Here is a 22,079-nt window from a genome sequence, read left to right on the forward strand (position 1 = left end):
ATTGGATGTACCTTTATATATGCTTTGTAAGATATGTAACTAATTTAAATCTATGTGTTATACCTGTAGGCGAACCATAGTAAACAAATAAATGAATTCAATTAATATTAGTTGCGGCCCTGGACTTAAGCAAATTTTACAATGTAATGAAGAAACTTTGTTTCGCTTCCTCAGGCGACACGCGATCTGAGAGGGAAATAGAGCGGTCGAGCGAGGAGCGAGAGAGGCGGAAAAGCATGTCGATGGTGACGTCGCCGGCCGTCACCACGTGGCAGCAGCACTTCGAGCAGCACGACCAGCACATCAGTCGGTATCTCTCGGTGTGGCGGGCGGTAAGGTGGCGCGCGGCTGTCTGAACGGTGACCGGTGTTGACAGACGGCGGGCAGCTGCCGGCGGAGCTGGACGCGGAGGGCGGCGGCGGTGACACGGGCGGGGCCGGGGGCGGCGCCATGTCCGCGCAGCTCAACAACATCCGGCTGAAGCTGGAGGAGAAGCGGCGCCGCATCGAGCTGGACAAGCGGCGCCTGGAGGCGGCCGTGTCGCGCCAGCGGCAGCAGCTGGGCCACCAGGCCTTCCTGCAGGCCGTCACCAGGGTACGTGCGACGCCCGCACCGCACAGCGCGCAGTACACAGAGTTACCTACAATCAATTAATACTGTTTTATGTTATTAGGACACATATTTACAATACCAGCTGGCCAACCTGGTGAGTGGCCCCGACTCTTTCTATTTTTAAATATTTCTCACCATATTTGAATACATTTTTAGTTTCATTTCTAGAATTTTCCAAGCTTTGCTCAGGCTTCCATTCCGACTTTGTTATTGTGTTTAATTACATTACCTTTTTATGTTAATAAACTATCACTCTAAACTTCGAATCGTTTGATCGTTTTGCGATTAGAAGTTTAGTCTTTCGTTTTGAGCTTTGAAGTAATTTTGCGGTCAGAATCACATTTTGTTTGCGATATGTACACTCGAATATGGCGTTGCTACATTAGTTTCCAGAAAAATATCGAGACTTAGTTTTAAATACAATTCATTATATTACGTACAGTACTGTACTTGCCGTATATTACATGTCGACACGTCGATCACAGCATGCTTCATGTTAATATTTATATAATATGTATCATTGTATATTATGGGGAAATAATGAGTTATCATTGACTATGGTTCTTCAAGTATGTGCATCCTTAAATGTTGCCTTTATTGTATAAATTACCTTAATAAAAGATGTTGTAATATGAAAATGTGGGTGGCAGCGGTGCGCTCGGGACCCTCACCCCGCAGAGGTCACAGTGTTACGACACAATAATATTATTATAATTAATGTCCCAGAGCTGGCACTGTTTGAGTAATTGTTTAAGATTAGCCTCTGCGTTTCATGCATGATTGATACAATAAAGGCGAGCGCACCGCCTGTTAGGTGCATGTAATGGGGGTGTGTTTGTTCTGTTTGTGACGGTGGCGGTTTTACAGGGCAAGCGAGGCGCAGGGGACGCGGGCGAGACTCAGGCGGAGTCGGGGGCGGGGCCGGCCCCGGCCCGGGGAGCGACGCAGGTGAGCACCTCCCAGTAGCCCGCGTGCCATCACCAACACATCATACTTTATACCTTCTTATGGAATTGTCCACTAGGCGTATCGGGCACGGGAATAAGCATGACACAGACCACTACCGACTACAATGTATCAACAGTATCATACATATAGTATCATAGTCGGGCATAATATGAGATGCTAGATATGATTTTCGATGCTATGGACAAGGGGTTTTGCGTTGATGCCGTGTATACCGATTAATCGAAAGCGTTCGACAAAATTTCCCACAGATTATTAATTCCTAAAATGGAAGTAATAGGTATTCACGGTGACCTCTTGAGATGGCTCACATCTTATCTTCGTGATAGGACCCAAGCTGTAACTGTCAAGGGGTACACTACATCGATTTGTATCCATAACATCTGACGTACCACAAGGCTCCCACCTCGGACCATTACTCTTTAATATATTCATCTACGATGTGGTCAACTGTATAAAAAATCCCAGTTATTATTGTATGCTGATGATACTCATTTATTAAAAGTTATTAAAACGGAATTCGATTGTAACAGTTTGCAGGAAGATTTAGATCGCTTCACTGACTATTGCTCAAATAATGGTTTACACCTGAACGTTAACAAATGTTGCACCATATCATATGCAAGAAAGAAGATAGTGTCAACGCAAAATTAATATTCTCCGCAGAGTTGACGCGAGATGAGAGACTTTGTGTGTCTAACTCGTTCCCTGATAGCAGCTGCAACCCTTACCTTTCATATCTATAATCTAATCTATCTATATATATCTATAACTTTAGTGTTGTATGCAAGCCTAGTTGTACCCGATCGAGTAATTAATCTAGCAATTATGAATCTACACGTTTGTGAAATCTTTGCTGGCTTATTACATTTTTCTAAATTAAGGCTAAAACTATGTTAAATATATAGCTGTTTGTTTTCCAATAAACGAGAAAAAAATAATAATAACGTTGTTCTTTACGCGAACGCGACCTAAAACAACTAATTTACACTATTGATGCAGTATTAAGATACTTCCAACTCGTCCAATTGTTTTACATCTGACTCCCTCTTTATGACTCTATTTTATTAATATTTCTTCGGTTCGAGGCACACTTGAAATATCATTATATTATTCATCATCATCAGTCATAGTTATTATTTTGTTTTTTTTTTAAGTATCGAGTTGTGAGCCTACTTCGGAATAGTCAACCGTGTCAGCAGAACTTGGGAATATTATTATAAATTTTATGTTAATATTATCAAGTACATTTGCATGATGGTGGAATAGCAGGTGGTAGTTTGGATAATGTTTGTGGCACGCGATGCACGCCCCAGCGACGCTGCTCTGGTGCGATCCCTGGGGCGTGCATTAGCTATAGTGAGTGATGGTCGCCTTGCGCAACGTTAATATATTTCTAAACAAATTGCACAGGAGTCGATAGTGGAAGCACCGAGCCCGGGTGTAGACGGACCTTCGGACCACTACCAGCAGTCCATAGCCAAGTGAGTAGCTCATGCACTGCCAGCGAGGATGGGGCCCGGCTGGCGGCGAGGTACTGATTCCACGTCGTCTTGCAGATTGAACTGCAGCCTGCAGGACATCCAGAGCGATATCGCGCGCCTAGCCACTCAGCAGAGTCAGCTACAGCAGCAGCAGCAACAGCAACAACAACAGCAGTTACAGCAACAGCAACAACAGTTACAACAGCAGCTACAACAGCAGCAGGAGCAGTTCCAACAGCAATTGCAGCAACAGCAAGCCAAGCAGTTGTTGCAGCAACAACTGCAGCAACAGCAACAACAATACATACAGAACATTCCACAGTTGGTGAGACCAAAGTTCTTATAGAACTACTAACGGCATAATTTAACAAAAAAGCTAATTAAATTTAAACGGTCCACGATACTATAAAAGTATGCTCAAACAATATTTTTGAAGAATTCTTTTAATTTTATCAAACTTAATAACTCGCGACAATTAATTTTATATGAGAAGTAATTTTCAAAAGGAAAGATAAACGCTATTTCTCTTTTAATGGAGTATATGAAATTGTTTACAAAAATTGTAATAGTTTTGTGATTGATAATGAATTTATTGGCGAAAGTATAAAAACTTAATAAATATTAACTGTATTCTCTCATTTTGTCTAATGTATTATGTGTCATATTGTGGGTTTCAAACATATTTGAGTATACTGTAACCGAATGTGCAGCGAACAGCAACCAAGGCGAGAAAACGGGTACAGATAATTCACTCGTGCTGCGCATATTAGCCCAGCAGGGTCCTTGAAGCTTTCTTAACTATATGTTTAATATCATCCATATTTTGTTAAGGATATAGAATTGTTGGAAAGGGTACAGAGGCGAGCCACTAAGTTGCCTAGGGAACTGAAAAATCTTACATATGAACAAAGACTTACACAGCTTGGACTCAGCACCCTCAAAAGCAGACGAGAAAGAGGCGATCTTATTGAAACATACAAAATACTAAATAATTATTATAATGTCCCAAATTTTGAGAGCATGTTTCCAAGGAAGAGCAATCCTAGACTAAGGGGACATGATACGAAGCTAGAATATCAATTAGCATCATCAAATCCATTGAAACACTTTCTGACCAACAGAGTCGTTCATATATGGAATAGATTGCCCAAGGATGTGGTTAAATCAAAATCTGTTAATCAGTTTAAGAATAGACTGGACAAACATTTGGATAGATATGGCAAATGATATAGACGCATCAGCGAAAGCTGCTTAGTCTATTATAAACAATAATAATAATAATCAATTTAGAATCATGTAGAACTCCAAGATCACGCACGATGGTGCATATATTATGACAGAGGGTGTAAGTGTTGAGAGCTGTGCTCGTGTTGCAGCACAGCCAGTTCAGCTCGCAGCAGGACGTGAGCCGCGCGGGCGCCAGCCTGTTCGGCTCGACGCCGCAGCTGCCGCACTTCGAGCCCGCCTACCGCCACATCGAGCCCGAGCGCCGCACCTTCTACCTGCACGAGTCGCCGCCGCCCGCGCCCGCGCCGCAGCGCCGCACCTGGGCGCAGCACGCCGACCTGCGGGGCTGGCAGGTACTACTTCACATGTTGTAGGTTGATCCCATAACACGAACTTCAAAGTTTACTATTTACCACCATTTCGGAAATATTGGGGTTCAGTGTTTTAAATCGTTTAAGAATGTTTTAATAATTGGAGTATCGTTGACGTAAGTGTACGTAAGTTTCTAAACGTAAGTACGAGACGTAAGTTTCTAAACAATCAAACGGAAACCTTGAAGGCGATGAAATAAATTTGATCTTTTCCTGTTACTTTGTTCGAGTAGTAAAATTGTATATACAGGGTGTCCCAAAGTTATGGGACATGAAGGGGAAGTACCTTAAATATCGTAGATAGGGTATTTTACTGATAAAGACTATATGTTATTTTAAAAGTTAGTAATTCTGCATTCAAAGATTTTCTAAAAATAACATACCTCGTCTGAGAATTGAACCGACTTAAATGTAAAAAAAAACACTCCTACTTTAATGATATGTAGATGTGAGAAAGTAGTCAATTAAGTGGGTATCTTTTTGTAAATTAATTAATTAAATGCTGAAAATGTGGTCCCTCCTGTTTTACGCAAATCGAAGCAATGAGTCCGCTGCCTTTTGATTTTATTATCATTTTATGGTGAATACTCGATATGATATGGCACAATTCTGTTTGTAACTTGCCCACATTCACGTATCGCTTTTAAACTAAAAAAAACTATGCTATAAAGTATTTTCATTATGAAGTGGGTACTTATTTACGAATAATCAATGCTATCCATGGAATGATAATATCTCTACATCTCTCTTTTCGAACATCGTCGTCGGCAATAGATAACTTTCTTGAAATTTGACTCAAACATTTTACGTTGCTCCTTTCTTTTAAAATACTATGTTACTTAAGAAGAGTTATTAGTTTTTAGCCAATCTTTCGATTGGCATCATAAAAGTAGGGATGTTTTTATGGTACATTTAAGTCCGTTCGAGTCCCAGACGAGGCAAGTAATTTTTAGAAAGTCTTTGAATGCAGAATTACTAACTTTTAAAAATAACATAAAGTCTTCTTTCAGTAAAATACCCTATCTACGATATTTAAGGTATTTCCCCTTCATGTCCCATAACTTTGGGACACCCTGTATATAATATGTTGTTTAATGAAACAAAAACTATTTAATTGTTGCTCTGTAAAGGGAAATTTATTTTGTTATAAAAATTTCTTACTTCTACACTTTCAAACATAAGTTACAATTATTAACAAACCTGTAAAGAGAAACAACATTAAAAGCTATTGCTCCAATTTCTATTTTAATAATCTAAAATGATTAATACTATTTCTTTTACAAATAATCCTTGTTAATTTCCAATTACATAAAACCAGAGAAAATACCGTTAAAGAAGGAACATATTGCAAAGTGCTGCTACGATAGTCAAAGATAATGTTTGGGAAATTTAAATTTAATGGAGACCCAAAAGAGCTTCATTTACATATATATATACAGTATGGTCTGCATACCTATGAAATAAATAAAAATATAAGTAATACTAGGCTACAGAACTATGGCAAAACTTATTATTTAATTAAAAACTTTAAATTGAAAAAGTGAATTTTCAAACAAAATAAATATTTAAATAAATATACTAAGAGATAGCAGTACTGTTTAGACGACGTACATTGACCTCTGGATCGTCGGTTTTACCTTTGATTTGTTTGAATAATTGCGACGACGAAATAAAAATTCTTATTAATAAAATGTTCATTCTTACGAACACTTTTATTTCGGTATAAATTAACTGAACTTTAAATTCAATATTGTGCATCTTGTTTTATATTAAAAAAACTCACCCGTATTCGCAAACGTCATAGAAAAAATAAATGTCAAATTCACCGTAAAAGCAATGACAATTAACAAACTTAAAAACACAATTTAAACATGTACACAGATACAGTAGTAGAAAGTGTCCATTTCAGCTTGATTCATTCAAAAGGCAAACACATAATCTATTCGCCCAGAAGACTTGCGGTACGCTGGTCACTGATGAGTGATGACTGAAGTAGTGAACATTCAAATAACGAAAAAAATAAGTCTTTAATAGGGAATACCTCACAATTGGGTTTTTGAAAAAAAAAAAAAATATTGATTTTTTTTATGTATTTTAAAACTTTATTATTAATAATATTGATATTTAATGCAAAAAACTTCAAAAAAAATTTTTTTCAATTAATTATAAACAATTAAAAATTGATGAAATTTAAATAAAAATCACGTGACTATAAACGCGCCATGATTGGTCACTATAGTTGTGACGTCATAATGTTATAGCTATTTAATAACAGTACAGCGTTTACGGCTATTACACGTGTCTAGATAATAATATTAAAAATTTATTGCTAAAATACGAGTTGTTAGTTGGTTTCGATTAGCTATGTGTGATAAAGGATTTATTAAGGCAAAGTCTGATAATATTCCTGATGTTGATATATTTATGATCACCGATTTTTTAAAAAATGACGTTCGGTTTAATTCTGCTGAAGTTCGAGGTGCCAAGGCATCAAGGTAAGTTTGTTAAAAAATAATATAATAAATGAAAATATTTAATTATTTATTCTCCATTACATTAAATATAATTATTTATTTCATAAATTGCAGAGCATCGCGTGAGAGTTACGGCGACAAAGCTATAGGTTATGTTCAACTAAGTCGTAAAAATAATATTTGTATTGTGAAAGGACGGGTATGTCCAGAACACCGAGTTCGGAGTAAAGCTTATTCATTTTATTATTATTATTCATATTATTTACTGAACTTTACTTAAATATATAATAATTATTTGATTTATATACTTAGATAAATAATAATTAATAAAAATGGTATTAAGAAATACTTACATCGAAATGATCTTCACAACAAAAAAAATCGATTTTGTTTGGGGATTATCACGGTGCACTGCTTGAAACCATTTATTTCGACGTTTGTCATCTTGGGGAACATTTAAAAACATTTTATCAGGAGTTGCCTTTGTAGTATTCTTACATAATGGTACAAAACAAGAACGATAACTTTTGAGGTTCGACATTTTTAATATAAATTTAAATATTTAATAATGACAACAAAATTAAATAGATCAAAACACTGTATTTATTATTTTTCTATCAACTGCAATGAGTGAAAACTAACATTATGACGTCACACGCGCTCGGGTTTGTTCGGGAGTTGTCGGCGTGTCTTCGGTACTGGATTCAAAAATTTATTTTTATTTTGAAATAACTTTTGAATTATTGCGAAAAAAAAAATATAGTTTTGTTATAAAACTAATATATAATCTTTCCATTTATCACAAAAAAAAATTTTTTTCAAAAACCCAATTATAGTTTATCGATACTTTTTTAACATTATTTAGCAACCATTACCAAATACCTACCCAACGATAGGATACAACTATTTTTGTGTTATTCGAATGTTATTATAATTTAATGACTTCTAGCAAGTATTTTTTTACGATTAAACTAACGAAACTACTGTTTTGTGAGTTGTGAGTGACTAAAAGGGTTTTTGACAGAGTCGTGCTGTCATCCTATGACGACAGTACAATCGGACCAGACTCGTTCGGATTAAGTTCCTCACTCGCACAAAAAAAACCGGCGTGAAAATATATATATATATATATAATATGGGTATGTGTGTTCATTGGGGAGAATATCTGCTGTCAACGTTCCGGCAATTTCAAGGATAGGATGTACTCTCTGGCTGCGAGTAGATTTTGAAGACCGCGTCCGGTCATGTCTACAGGTCATCTGGAAGGTGTCAAGGAAGCCAAATTGGCTTTAAAGAAGCTGGGGGTCATTAATAGATAGTAGTAATACTTCAAGCTGACCTAGATTCTAGCGCTCTCCAAAAGCGCAGGAACACCAGATATTGTTGCCTGTATTGTTGTCATCTCTGGTCACATAGGGTGTATCAGCTAGAACCTATTGCCCGCGTGCAACGCATAGCTGCTCGAATTGTCGGGGATCCAGTGCTCTGTGAACGGCTAGATCATTTGGCGTTGCTGGGAGTTTTCCGAACGACTGCTAAAAAACGTTATTGTTATTTACTATTACTCCTTTGTTTATAATTATTATCTGTTTTGTACTTAAGCAAACAAAAAAAATAATTTAAATAAATTCATTTTCATTTCATTTCATTAAATACACGAAGTATTTTAGTAAGCGTAGTGTTTTAAGGTTTTTTATGATTTTTCTAGAAACACTGTGCGCTAAGTATTTAAATTTTAATAGCTTTTTGAATCGGGTATTATTTCCTTTAAAAGAAGATTGTCGATAAATTGTGCCCGTTCGCGTTCTTTCGCTGTAGGACGGTCCGACGCGTTTGAAGTCACCGCGAGGAGCGAACAGGCAACATCGCTTTTTTTTTATGGAATAGGAGGACAAACGAGCGTACACCCGTACGCTCGTTTGTCCTCACCTGGTGTTAAATGATCACCGCCGTCCACATTCTCTTGCAACACCAGAGGAATCACAAGAGCGTTGCCGGCCTTTAAGGAAGGTGTACGCACTTTTTTTGAAGGTACCCATGTCGTATTGTCCCGGAAACACCGCACAAGGAAGCTCATTCCATAGCTTTGTTGTACGAGGGAGAAAGCTCCTTGAAAACCGCACTGTGGAGAACCGCCACACATCCAGATGGTGAGGATGAAATCCTAACTTGTGGCGTGTCGTGCGAAGGTGGAATTCGGCGGCAGGAATCAGGTTAAACAGCTCTTCGGAACACTCCCCGTGATAAATGCAGTAGAAGACACACAATGATGCGACGTCTCTACGCAACGCCAAGAGATCCAGCCGTTCACAGAGCACTGAGTCCCCGACAATTCGAGCTGCTCTACGTTGCACGCGGTCAAATGGATCGAGCAGATACTGGGGTGCGCCAGACCAGAGATGACAGCAATACTCCATGTGTGGCCGGACCTGCGCTTTGTAGAGCGCTAGAATGTGGGCGGGCTTGAAGTATTGCCGTGCTCTATTGATGACGCCCAGCTTCATCGAAGTCAATTTGGCTTTGCCCTCCAGATGGCCACGGAATTGGCAATCGCTCGAGATTTCGAGACCCAGTATTCCGATACTAGGCGCGGCTTTAAGAGAAGTGTTCTCGAAGAGCGGTGATACGACAAATGGGGGATTTTTAGTGGTGAACGCGCAAACTTGAGTCTTCTGGGGGTTAAATTGGACAAGGTTCAATTTACCCCATTCCGCGACCTTCTCGAGAGAGGACTCGATAGAAGATACAAGTTTCTCCCGGCACTGGTCGACGATTTCCCGAGAGAGACCTGCATGGCCCGTGTATACGGCATCACCAGTGCTGTCGTCCGCATAGCAATGTATGTTGGAGATGTCCAACATATCATTGATATGCAGAAGAAACAGCGTAGGAGATAGCACACAGCCTTGGGGCACTCCAGCATTTACGGACTTCGGGTTCGAGCAATATCCGTCGACAACGACCTGTATGCTACGCCCAGTGAGGGAGCTGGAGGTCCACTTGCACAAGCTCTCGGGAAGCCCAAATGATGGAAGTTTTGAGAGGAGCGCCTTGTGCCATACACGATCAAAGGCCTTCGCTATATCCAGGCTAACTGCCAGGCCTTCCCCCTTGCTTTCAATAGCCGCCGCCCATCTATGTGTTAGGTATACCAGAAGATCACCTGCCGACCGTCCGACGACGGCGAAAGCCGTACTGTCGGTCGTTGATCAACTGGTGACCCTCTAGGTATACTAAAAGCTGGCGGCTAATTATGCTCTCCATGATTTTAGAGAGCAGGGAGGTGATAGCAATAGGCCTGTAGTTCGCCGGATCCGAACTGTCTCCTTTTTTTTGGATCGGATGGACAAGGGCTGACTTCCATGAGTCAGGGACTACGCATTTGGAATAAGAATGCCGGAATAAACGCGTTAGCACCGGTGTCAACTCAGGGGCACACGTTCTAAGCACGATTGGAGAAATGCCATCCGGCCCGCTCGACTTCCTGAAATCCAACGAAAACAGAGCTCGCCTTACAGTTTTCTGTCTGAACTGTACTTCAGGCATAGAGCTCTGACACCGCGGGATGGTCGGCGGTGTTTTTCCGTTGTCGTCAAGTGTCGAGTTGGAGGCGAAAAGAGCGCACAGGAGCTCGGCTTTCTCTTTTGCCGTATGGGCCAGGGTGTCATTCCTCATGTGCAACGGCGGCATGGACGGCTGGTTGAAGTTACCAAGAGCAGCTTTCGACAACGACCAGAACTTGCGTGTTCCGGTCGGGTAACTGGAAAGCTGCTCGCCGATTTTGACGACGTGCTTAGACTTCGCACGGGCGATTTGCCGCTTAAAAAATCTGGAGGCACGGTTATATTTTCTCTTAAGAACTTTGCAATTCGGATCCTTTGTGCCCAGCGCCGCAACCCAAGTTCGATACGCCTGTTTTTTGCAGTCAGATGCTGCTTTAACTGACGCATCGAACCAGGGCTGTGATCTGCCACCGATCGGTACTACAGAGCTTGGTATAAAAATATCCATGCCCTGCAGTATCACATCGGCTACTGCAACGGCGCAGGCACTAGGATCATCCGAAGGGAAACAAACCTTGCCACAAGGGTAGGATGCAAAAAAGGAACGCTTCCTATCCCAATCTGCTGACCTGTAGTGCCAAACGCGGCGGGTCGCTGGTGGTCTGCGACGTTGGCGTCGGATAGGCACTACACTCCTGACCAGGCAATGGTCGGACGTTCCGAGAGGGGCGTCGACAAAGACCTGGTAACCATCGGGATGTGTAGTCAGCAGAAGATCTAATAAGGACGGCATGTGGCTATCCACATCCGGGAGCCGCGTTGGCGACTCAACCAATTGGGACAGACCATACGCCAATGCAAAATTATGCACAGATCGCCCTGCGTAGTCTGTGGTACATGATCCAAGCCATTCGGCATTGTGCCCGTTGAAATCACCCAAGACTACGATTTCAGCGGAGGGGATCTGTGCAAGCACGTCGTCAATTGCCGCTTGAACGCAGCCCATGAGATGATCGGTTTCTGCGTTACCACTATGGGACCTGTAGACACACGCATAGATACGGACGCGGTCCTCTAAATCTACGCGGAGCCAGAGAGTAGACAGGTCCCTACCCTCAAAATTGCCGAGACGGCGACAGCAGATATCCTCCCTAACGTACACACATACCCCGGCATGAGGCAAATAATTGTGCTCAATTTTGTACCCGGGGTACGTTAAATATGACGTATCGCTAGGTCGAGATATCTGCGTCTCCGTAAGGAAACACAAGGCCGGCTGCGCCGTCTCAAGGTGGTGGTGGACGGCGTTTAAATTGGAGTGAATTCCCCTGATATTGCAAAAGTCCACGTTGAGCGTGGATTGGGGTGCCGTGTTGTTTCTGTCTCATTTGTCCTCGGTCATGCGCGGTTTTGTGCCCACCCCAGAATACGAAGGGCAGCCCGAGCGAGAGTGCTCGGGGAGGGATTCTCCGGCTCTGGTAGAGCCGGTACCCTCCTGGGGTAATATCTCTTTATGGACCGCTCTCATATTTTGTTGGGGGGAGGGGGTGGGTGTAAGGGATGGCCTCCGGTCCTCGACACTAACCTATGCGAAACATAGCGGCACTAGGCCGCTACTTCACGCCGGTATTCTGTGCGAGTGTGGTAATTAACCCGGACGAGTCTGGCCCGATTGTGCTGACGTCATAAGACGGCAGCGTGACTCTACCACTTCTAATTGGTTCTATCCGACAAACGACTAGTGTCTGAATTTGAAGAGCACGGAATGGCAATATCACATACAGCATGTTAATATTTGCTCAAAATTAAAAGTCTATATTTTGACCTCTTTAGTGCACCGATTTCTTTCATGTTTTGTATATCGTCAGCAAATGCTATAACAAGTATGTGGTTACATTTAATTCATAAATATAAAATACACACTGTATATATATATGTTTTTGTTTCGCTTATAGTTTTCGGACCATTTGGTCGATCTAATACTTTAGCTTGTGTCATTTTAGGTACAAGTGCCATATAATAAAATAGTAAAAAATTTAGGTTTTACACACCTCATAACGTGAAGTGGTTGTGTTCTCAACATGTTAATTTTGTTATCTTAAAATGCCTCTATCATAACCATTATGGACAAAATAGATAGTATGAGTAGTCATATATCAAATAACCCTTAAATTAAATCTTATATTTTCTAAAAATCGTTTCATATTGCTACTCGTCACAAACACAAAATCGATGTCTCTATAACTGCTTTTTTTTATTAACTTCAGAATATGTTAAACTCCTTTTCTATTTTATCTAAATAGACTTAGTATGCATTTTTTTAATTAAAATGATTTTTTAAATTAAACTATGAGATATTTTTATTTTTACCGCCATCTAGCGTTAAAGACACAGTACAGCCCTCACTTCGTGTAAATTTTTCTACAGCTACACGAGCGGCACAGCCCCCCGCCGCACTCGTTCGCGAAGCCTGACCCAGTCCAGCGCACGTGGAGCTCGCCGCACCCCGATCCGCAGCAGACATGGTCTTCACCGCAGCCGGAGTCCCAACGAACCTGGGGTTCTCCACAACCGGAGCCCCAGCGCACCTGGGGTTCTTCGCAACCGGAGTCCCAGCGCGCCTGGGGTTCACCGCAACCGGATTCCCAGCGCACCTGGAGCTCTCCACAACCGGAGCACCAGCGCACATGGGATTCACCGCAACCGGAACCGCAACGAGCATGGAGCTCGTCGCAGCCTCCAGCGGAAGCGCAGCAGCCGCGCAAGTGGAGCTCACCGCTACCGCAACCTGCGGAGCGCGCCCGCGGCTCGCCGCAGCACAACGGCGGGGCGGCGCCGGCTGCGGCCGACGACATGCAGCCGCAGAACATATCCTTCATTGGCAGCGCCGACGAGGAGGTACGACGCGCACTCATGCAATCTGTATATTTTAAGAAATAAGTGATTAAGGGTAAAAAACGGTTTATCTCGATTACCGGCAAAACTGTAACTCCTATGGAAAAAAGTCAAATGGCAAAGTTGTAATCTCAAATCTATTTATAAATGTAAAATGGATAATAATTTAGTGTTATGCTATCCATTTTTTTATTGTTATTATTATTGATTAATTGTAATCCATATTATTGTTGCCACGAAATAACATTGCTTCTTTTTCGATCTTTGAGTTAAAATAAGGTGAAGAAAATAAATATTTCAATTCTTAAAAAATTGCAGTGTATTACAGGGTAAAATCCTTAAAAAGATAAATTTTCACCAAATTACGTGAAAATAAATATTTTTGAAAAAGATAAAAATAGAAAACTAAAAGTTGGTTTTTTGAATTTTTCACATTAATTTTGACATAAGTCAAAAAATTGTAAAACTTTGGCATTTGACTTTTTTCTATAGGACTTGCAGTTTTGCCGGAAATCGAGAATAACCGTTTTTTACCTTAAAGCAACCACTTTTAAACCACTTATGCAGTATCTAATCTCATTTCAACTGAAAATCCTTTAAAAAAAAATAATCAACTGATAGAATTATTTTTGAAGTTAATATTCAGTTGGTCGATAGCCAGGTAGGTCGTAATATTAATATGATTTCCGTTTTAAGAATAAATTGAAACGTATTTACTTGTTAAGTGTAGATTTTGCAATCGTTCGATGCAACCCCTGAATTATCATTTTGATGTACGGAAGTTTTATATGTACTCGTTTTATAACAAAGTCACATAAAATATTAATAATGTCTGGTATCTTTACGTCACAGTACTGCAAAAGTCGCGCGAGCTTCAAAATAGAACGCGAACACGTTGCATGAATGGTTTAATAATGCTGCGATCGCGTACAATGGTGCACAAATGTAGGACGCAGGTCGTACAGTAACAGTCAGTCGCGTGGTCGGCAGGAGCGCGAGGTGCTGCAGGGCATGGGCCGGCTGCACATCTCGAGCGGCACGCGCACGTACCGCATCCCGTCGCCCACGCGGCCCGCGCTGTTCCGCCGCGACGAGCTCGCACGGCCCGCCCACTCCGAGCCCGCACGGCCCGCCCACTCCGAGCCCGCACGGCCCGCCCACTCCGAGCTCGCACGGCCCGCCCACCCCGAGCCCGAGAAGGGCTTTTACATCTCGTTCGAGGAGCCGCCGCGCCGCGCCAAGCCGCCGCTGCGGAGCACGCGGGGCTCGCCGCGCAAGGAACCACCCGCCAGTCCACCGCCCGCGCCCGACCACGTGTGGGCACGCCCTCACAGGTACCGATCACTCGCCGCTGCTTTACAGGCGTTGTCTGCGAAAGTGAAATTAAATGTCATCCTGATTCTATGAAATTGAATTATTTTCGGTTTATTCATTTCATATAGGGAAGACCAACAGCGTACATTAATTTTCAATTCAAGTGTTATAGTAACAAAAACCCAATAAAAATAAAACAGTCAACTGTACTATTAAAGTTTGCTGACACAATCTTTTCGAAGAATTTGTTACTTAACAACTACCTGGCCGATGCTACTCTTGTTCAGAATAGGTCTAAGCCTAGTCGCTTATCAATTTTGTTAAAGTTTCCGCTCACCCGTCACAAGTAGAAATTTTGCCTGTATTTAGAGTTACTATGTTTTTTTTTTATTTATATATTTTACACACAAAAATAAGTATTTTACAATTTACTTAAATTTAAGTACAAATAGAAACCCATTCGGATTTTACCGTGTACTACACTCGTCGCATGTTATAAATAACTAAGAGAAAACTAAGAAAATACTATATGACATAATATCAGTACTTCAAACTAATTACAATATGATTTCAATGCATTTATTACAATTAATAACATTAAACACTTATTCTAATTTTTACAAACTTCTTATATAAAATTACAAACTATCAAACCTAGTTCTTACCGCATACTTATTTACAAGTACCCTACAATTCACTTACGTTTGTGTATTATTGTTCTCTGTTGAGGGTAAGGCAGTTTTATTACGAGATTACATACAGTCATCATAATATACATCATAAATTAAAAATAGAAATGGCCCAAGAACACTTCCTTGAGAAACCCCGTACTTTGTTAATTTATGGTCAGATGCGTATGACAAATTCATCAGGTTATATTCATCGAGTTTCGTGATGACAACATATTGAGGTCTGTTTCCAACCTATGAAGTTCACCAGTCAAGAGTGGTTCCTGTTATACCATGATATTCAAGTTTTTTAATTCGATAGGATGAGATACTCTATCGAAAGCCTTTGAAAGGTCGAAAAATAGTCCAGTTTTTCTTGGAGAGATAAGATAACATCAGTGAAAACATTGCTTGAGTCGTCGACTTCTCTTCCCGGAATCTATATTGATGAGTATTAATTACAATAAATTTGAGGCAAAATTTCAGAAATCTGATGGGTTCGACGTGTGTGTCCTATAGACACATATAATTACGAGTATATTCGAAGGGATTTATATACCACAGGATTCACACTTGTTTAATCGCATAACTATCCAAAAAAGTTAGTCTGTTGCATACAAATACTGTTTTCAAATACAAGAGCCACTCCTTTGTTTTTCATTATGTGATTCTGTCTAACAAAATAAAACAGCTGTTTTAAGATTTTTGTAAGATTGTTATTTTCACCAAGGCATATAAGAAGTTTGTCAGTTGCTAAATTTGCATTTTCGCAATCCTTGACTCTATATCTTACGCAGATGCGTAGATTTTATAGGAGATGCCACTTGATAACAGTGAAGCGCATCGGACTTTGTTGCGTTCATTGAATGCAATAATGCTGAAGAGAGTCGGATACAGGCAAAAAGTTTTGTGTCATCAACAAAACTATTTTGCGTCTATTTCTATGAATTTTAGAAGTTTTATATTATCAGAGATCATTTCCTCCAACGACGAAGCATATTATTATCTACTTTTTTTTACAATCTGAAATGAAATTCTTCAATTTTAATTTTATGCACGGGCACACAGGAATATGGTAGCGGAGTCGTCTCCCGAGAGGTGCGTGTCTCCCGCGCGTGACACTCACGAACACGAACCGCAACGCGACGCTATAGCGCGGCAGACGCAGCGTGTCACCAACGCTGAGCCCGCGGCGCTGCTCATCGGAGAAGGGGAGCCTGATCCCGTGAGTATAACGCGTCAGCATCTGCCACGCGATATGACGGTTATTAGCTGGAACGCGAGTACATAGCGCTTTAGATGCAGCGTGTCACCAAGGCCGAGCCCGCAGTGCTAATTGTCGGAAAGGGGGTATCCGACCTGACATATCCGGTCGCCACTTACACTTGTATTTCATTGAGTGGTGTGAATATAAATAGTGAATAGCTTCAGTCTTAGAGAGCCTGCAGACGGTTCTCGGCCGTTGCGAGCCGCAGTTTTCAGTGTGTTGCAAATACAGAACAGCGCAGAGGAGATGGAGCGCAAGAAGGAGCGCATCATGCTGCTGTCGCTGCAGAGGCGGCAGCGCGCGGAGGAGGCGCGCGCGCGCTCTGAGGCGGCGGCGGCTGCGCGGCGACAGAGGGACGAGGCCGCGGCGGAGGTGAAGCAGGCGCGGCGTGAGGAGCAGGCGCGCCGCCGGGAAGCCATCTTGCGGCAGTACAAGCTCAAGAAGGCCATCGAGGAGGCCGAGCGCGAGGTACGACACGTCACTGCGCCGACCCCTGGTGGTCCCACCTACTCCTGGTATCTAAACTTCCATCATGTAGACTTCCCGAGAGCTTATGCAAGTTAACCTCCAGCTTCCTCACTCGGTGCAGAATACAGGTCGTTACCGACGGTTTTGCTCGATTCCGAAGCCCGTTAACGCTGGAGTGCACCAAGGCTGTGTGCTATCTTCTACACTGTTTCTTCTGCATATCAATGATATGTTGGACATCTCCAACATACATTGCAATGCAGACGACAGCACTGGTGATGCTGTACACACGGGCCGTGCAGGTCTCTGTCGGAAAATCGTCGACACCCAGTATCAACTCTGAACTATTAAAAGGCATACAAGGCATTTATTTTCTTAAAATTGATTCCTTTAGAATTCCTTTTGATGTCATTTCTAATATACTAGATACTACTACCGCTTCAGAATCAAATGGTGCTCTGAGAAAGAAGAAGCGGCGCAAGAAACTCTCTCAGCATTCTTTTCTTGCGCTCTTTTTAATAAAAATATACAATATTGTACTGTCATTGCTATTGCTTTAAAGTTATCATAATCTAGTCCCAGGCTGTCCGATCACTTAGATATTCAGCTGTGGAGTTGGATTTACGACTTTAATAAAAAATTTAAATTTATTTATAGATTATACCTGAACAGTGGCTGGGACTTTATTATTAAAGTGTATACATTTACCCTTAAAGCTATTATACATCTGAAGCCTACTAGAATTAGTTAAAACAATCCCTTATTCCTAGTGCTATAATAATGAAAATCACTATTAAAAGCAAAAAGGTGACGATTTTTGTGAACTTATATTAAATTTTCATAAATACTGACAATGAACAGTCATAATATTTATTTTTAAAAATTTTTCTTTGAGAGACTGTCTATAACCAAGCTGATATATAGTACGAACAGCTCTCTTTTGCAGAACAAACACTATATCAATGTCAGCAGCATGACCCCACAGTAAAATATTGTAGGTCATGATGCTGTGAAAATAACTGAAGTCCACTAATCTAGCGGTCGCAACATTCGTGCACTCTTTAATTTATCTAACGGCATATGCCGTAGAGCTGAGTCTATCTGATAGATGGGCAATATGTGGACCCCACTAAAGCTTTTAATCTAACGTGATACCCAAGAAGACTGTAGTTTCCACAAGTACGTTGGTTTGTACCTCCGTTGTGTTTAGTGTAATGAACCGTAAATACTTTGTTTTGTACTGTTTAAGTGCAGATTATTAGTCTCAAATCAACTCACATCATTGTTTACCTCGTCATCAATATCTGCACGTCGCTTCCCTTTAAAAATAAGTGAAGTATCAAATAAATAAATATCTTTAATAGAAATAAGAAAGGACCGAGAATACAACCCTGCGGAACACCTATACCTACAGGTTTACCCGAAGACAATTTGTCATTTACATCGACTATCTGAACTCTTTCGCTTAAATATGATTTTAACAGATTTAGGGCCCTATTTTTCACTTCATAATGCTTTAGTTTTAGGAGTAAAGTTTCATGGTGGACGCAGTCAAATGCTTTGGACGAATCACAAAAAATGCCTAATGCATCCTGTGACTCTTTATCCGCTCTATTACACCGCGTGCAACGCAGAGCTGCTCGAACTTTCGGTGACCAAGTTCTCTGTGAATGGCTAGATCACTTGGCGTTGCGCTTCATTGTTTGTCTTCTACCGCATTCATCACTGGGAGTGTTGCGAAGAGCTGTTTCACTCGATTCCTACCACCGAATTCCACCATCGCCCGACACGCCACAAATTGGGATATCATCATCAGGAGTTTTTTTCGACACACAAAAGTACTTATTTTCTTTTCGTATCATGTTATCAAAAGGGAAAAAGATATGTAAAAATTTCAAGTCAATTTCCGAATCGGAAATTGCTAAAATATAAATAAATTCGACCACTGAGAGTGTTCATATGTTATAATTGTAAACGCTTCAGGGAAAAGTAATCAACAAGACTGATCTGGAGTCTCTGAGGGAAGGCGCCGCTGTGCTGTCTGGCGGCGGGGCGGCGGGCGGGGCGGGTGCGGCGCGAGTGCGGGGCAAGGCGGGGCGCGCGCGGCCCAAGACCATCCACGTGGACAGCGACGCGCTGCACGCAGCAGACACGCTGCGGCGGCAGCCGTCCGCCACCAACCTCGCAGGTGACACGCGACGTCACACGTACACTGCACGAACATTAGTCTTACATTAACCATCACCATCACCACCACGGACTAGATTATGGGTACCACAACGGCGCCGATTTCTGCCGTGAAGTAGTAATTTGTAAACATTACTGAGTTTCGGTCTGAAGGGCGCCCTAGCTAGTGAAATTACTGCGCAAATGAGACTTAACATGTTATGTCTCAAGGTCGCGCAATTGTAATGCCGCTCAAAATTTTTGTTTTTCAAGAATCCTGAGCGGCACTACATTGTTATGGGTAGGGCGTATCAATTACCATCAGCTGAACGTCCTGCACGTCTCATCCCTTATTTTCATAAAAAAACGGGCAATGGAACTACCATTTAATCTGAAGTTGCAGAAATATAAACCCCTGGGTGAATTTGTATGTGTATTTTCAAATTACAATGGGGCCCCCATATTGAAGGATTGGCGAACAGACTTAGTTCTGCAGCATACGCGGTTAAAAAAATTAGACAATTAACTGATATAGATACGGCGCGACTAGTATACTTTAGTTATTTCCATAGTATTGTGTCCTATGGTATATTGCTATGGGGCAACGCTGCTGATATTAATACAATATTTGTGCTGCAGAAGAGGGCTATTCGCGCTATTTATAACCTAGGTCCTAGAGAATCATTGAGAGCAAAATTCAAAGAAATTAACATCTTAACTGTTGCTTCTCAATATATTCTTGATAATGTAATGTATGTTCATAGGCACATAGGTGAATTTGCCAGAAACTGTCATAACCATAATGTTAACACCAGGAACAGACATAAACTGATGATGCCTACTACTCGGCTTAGTCGAGTTAGTAAGTCTTTTGTGGGGCGATGTATATGCTTTTACAACAAGATCCCAGAAAATGTTCAAAACAAAGGTGTTACGTTATTCAAAAGAATTGTTAAAAAACGTTTGTGTGGTAAAGGTAAACATAAATGACTTTCTTAATGATACCACAGATTGGGAATGGAGCGACCGCCCTCAGGCTATTAAATAATAAGTTTAATTGTACAATGTTACTTTGTAAATGTTACTTTAATTGTAAAACATACTTTTGATGAAAAAAAAAAAGCCCGCTGAGTTTGTTGCGCCCATTCTTCTCAGGCCTGAGGCATTCAATTTGGAATGGGTGGTAGTTTCAATAAGTGATTTCACATCCTATTTTGAATAAAAATATTTGAATTTGAATTTGAATATACATGCCTAGTGTGGCCATTAACTCTGTTAAAAATGAAAATCCTTTTAAGTAAGTAAATAGTAATGCAACCAAAATAAAACTTATATGTATAGTGACGAACCCATAAACCGCATCAATGTTCAAAACGCCTTTAAAATAAACATTTCACCAAGTATTCAAAATTTTGTACAAATTTAAATTGAAACCTATACTTTGGTTCGTTGACTTCAGAACAACAAAGTACAAGGTCTCAAAATAAATGACATATTTAATACTGTAATTTAAAAAAAAAAGGAATTCATTGAAAAAATGTTTATTACATATTAAAATACATTGTTTGGGTATTTATTTTTTTTAAATGACATCGTCCAAATGTAAACCGTTGCTTTCATGGCATTCGTTTAATCGAGCACTCAAACTGCCTATGACGGCTCGGCAGGTATTCTCCGTGATGGCTGCGATTTCGTGACGGATATTTTCTTTAATTTGTACCAGGGAAGTCGGTTTGTTGGCGAAAACTTTGGATTTGACATAACCCCACAGGAAAAAGTCCATAGGTGTCAAATCGAGCTGTCATAAGTAAAAATAAATATAGCTGCATGCATTTATTTATGCTGTTCTCATTGAGTGTGCCCAATATATTTAGTTTTTTTTTTTTACTTCTTTACGTGTTAATATTTATTTTATCTACACCCATGCTTTAAATCCTCTATATAAGATTCTAAAACAGTTAGCTTATTGCCAACATTAAAACACCCAATGTCCAAATAACCATGACATCATCGAAACGAGTGTTGTAATGAAATTCTGTACAACATTAAAACACTCGTTTGGATGATGTAATACATTATGGGTAATATATATTACTTTTATAGAGCAATTCATATTATGTGTATAGATAAAGTCTTGTATGCAACTGTTGATAATTAGGTATTAAAACACTCATGTGATACAATTATCAACCCACATTCGTGTTTTAATACTCCTTATTACATAACAGTTGCATAAACAGCTATGAATGCACCTCCGCTTGTGCTGTGCTACACTCGGGCGGCGGGGCGCCTGTGTGACGTGAGTGTGTGTTGTGTGCAGGCGCCGCTGCGGGCGCGACGACCACACGGCGCGACTACTACCGCGGCTCGCAGGACAACCTCGCCGACCGAGCGCCCCGCTTCCGAGGTGAGTGTGTGTTGTGTGCAGGCGCCGCTGCGGGCGCGACGACCACACGGCGCGACTACTACCGCGGCTCGCAGGACAACCTCGCCGACCGAGCGCCCCGCTTCCGAGGTGAGTGTGTGTTGTGTGCAGGCGCCGCTGCGGGCGCGACGACCACACGGCGCGACTACTACCGCGGCTCGCAGGACAACCTCGCCGACCGAGCGCCCCGCTTCCGAGGTGAGTGTGTGTTGTGTGCAGGCGCCGCTGCGGGCGCGACG

General features: G+C 41.3%; 1 protein-coding gene across 1 annotated transcript in view; it reads left to right on the forward strand.

The window, feature by feature from the left end:
• The window catches only part of LOC126967079 (patronin), a 51,179-nt gene extending 49,707 nt beyond the window's left edge, over positions 1–1,472 (forward strand). The window contains exons 11-13 of the mRNA XM_050811458.1: positions 175–306; positions 377–594; positions 674–1,472. Of these exons, the coding sequence (XP_050667415.1) occupies positions 175–306; positions 377–594; positions 674–736 (413 nt within the window). The 3' untranslated portion in view covers positions 737–1,472. The remainder of the gene's footprint in view (positions 1–174; positions 307–376; positions 595–673) is intronic.
• The last annotated feature ends 20,607 nt before the right edge of the window (positions 1,473–22,079 follow it).

The sequence above is a fragment of the Leptidea sinapis genome, chromosome 12 (genome assembly GCF_905404315.1).
Source record: "Leptidea sinapis chromosome 12, ilLepSina1.1, whole genome shotgun sequence".
Lineage (NCBI taxonomy): Eukaryota > Metazoa > Arthropoda > Insecta > Lepidoptera > Pieridae > Leptidea > Leptidea sinapis.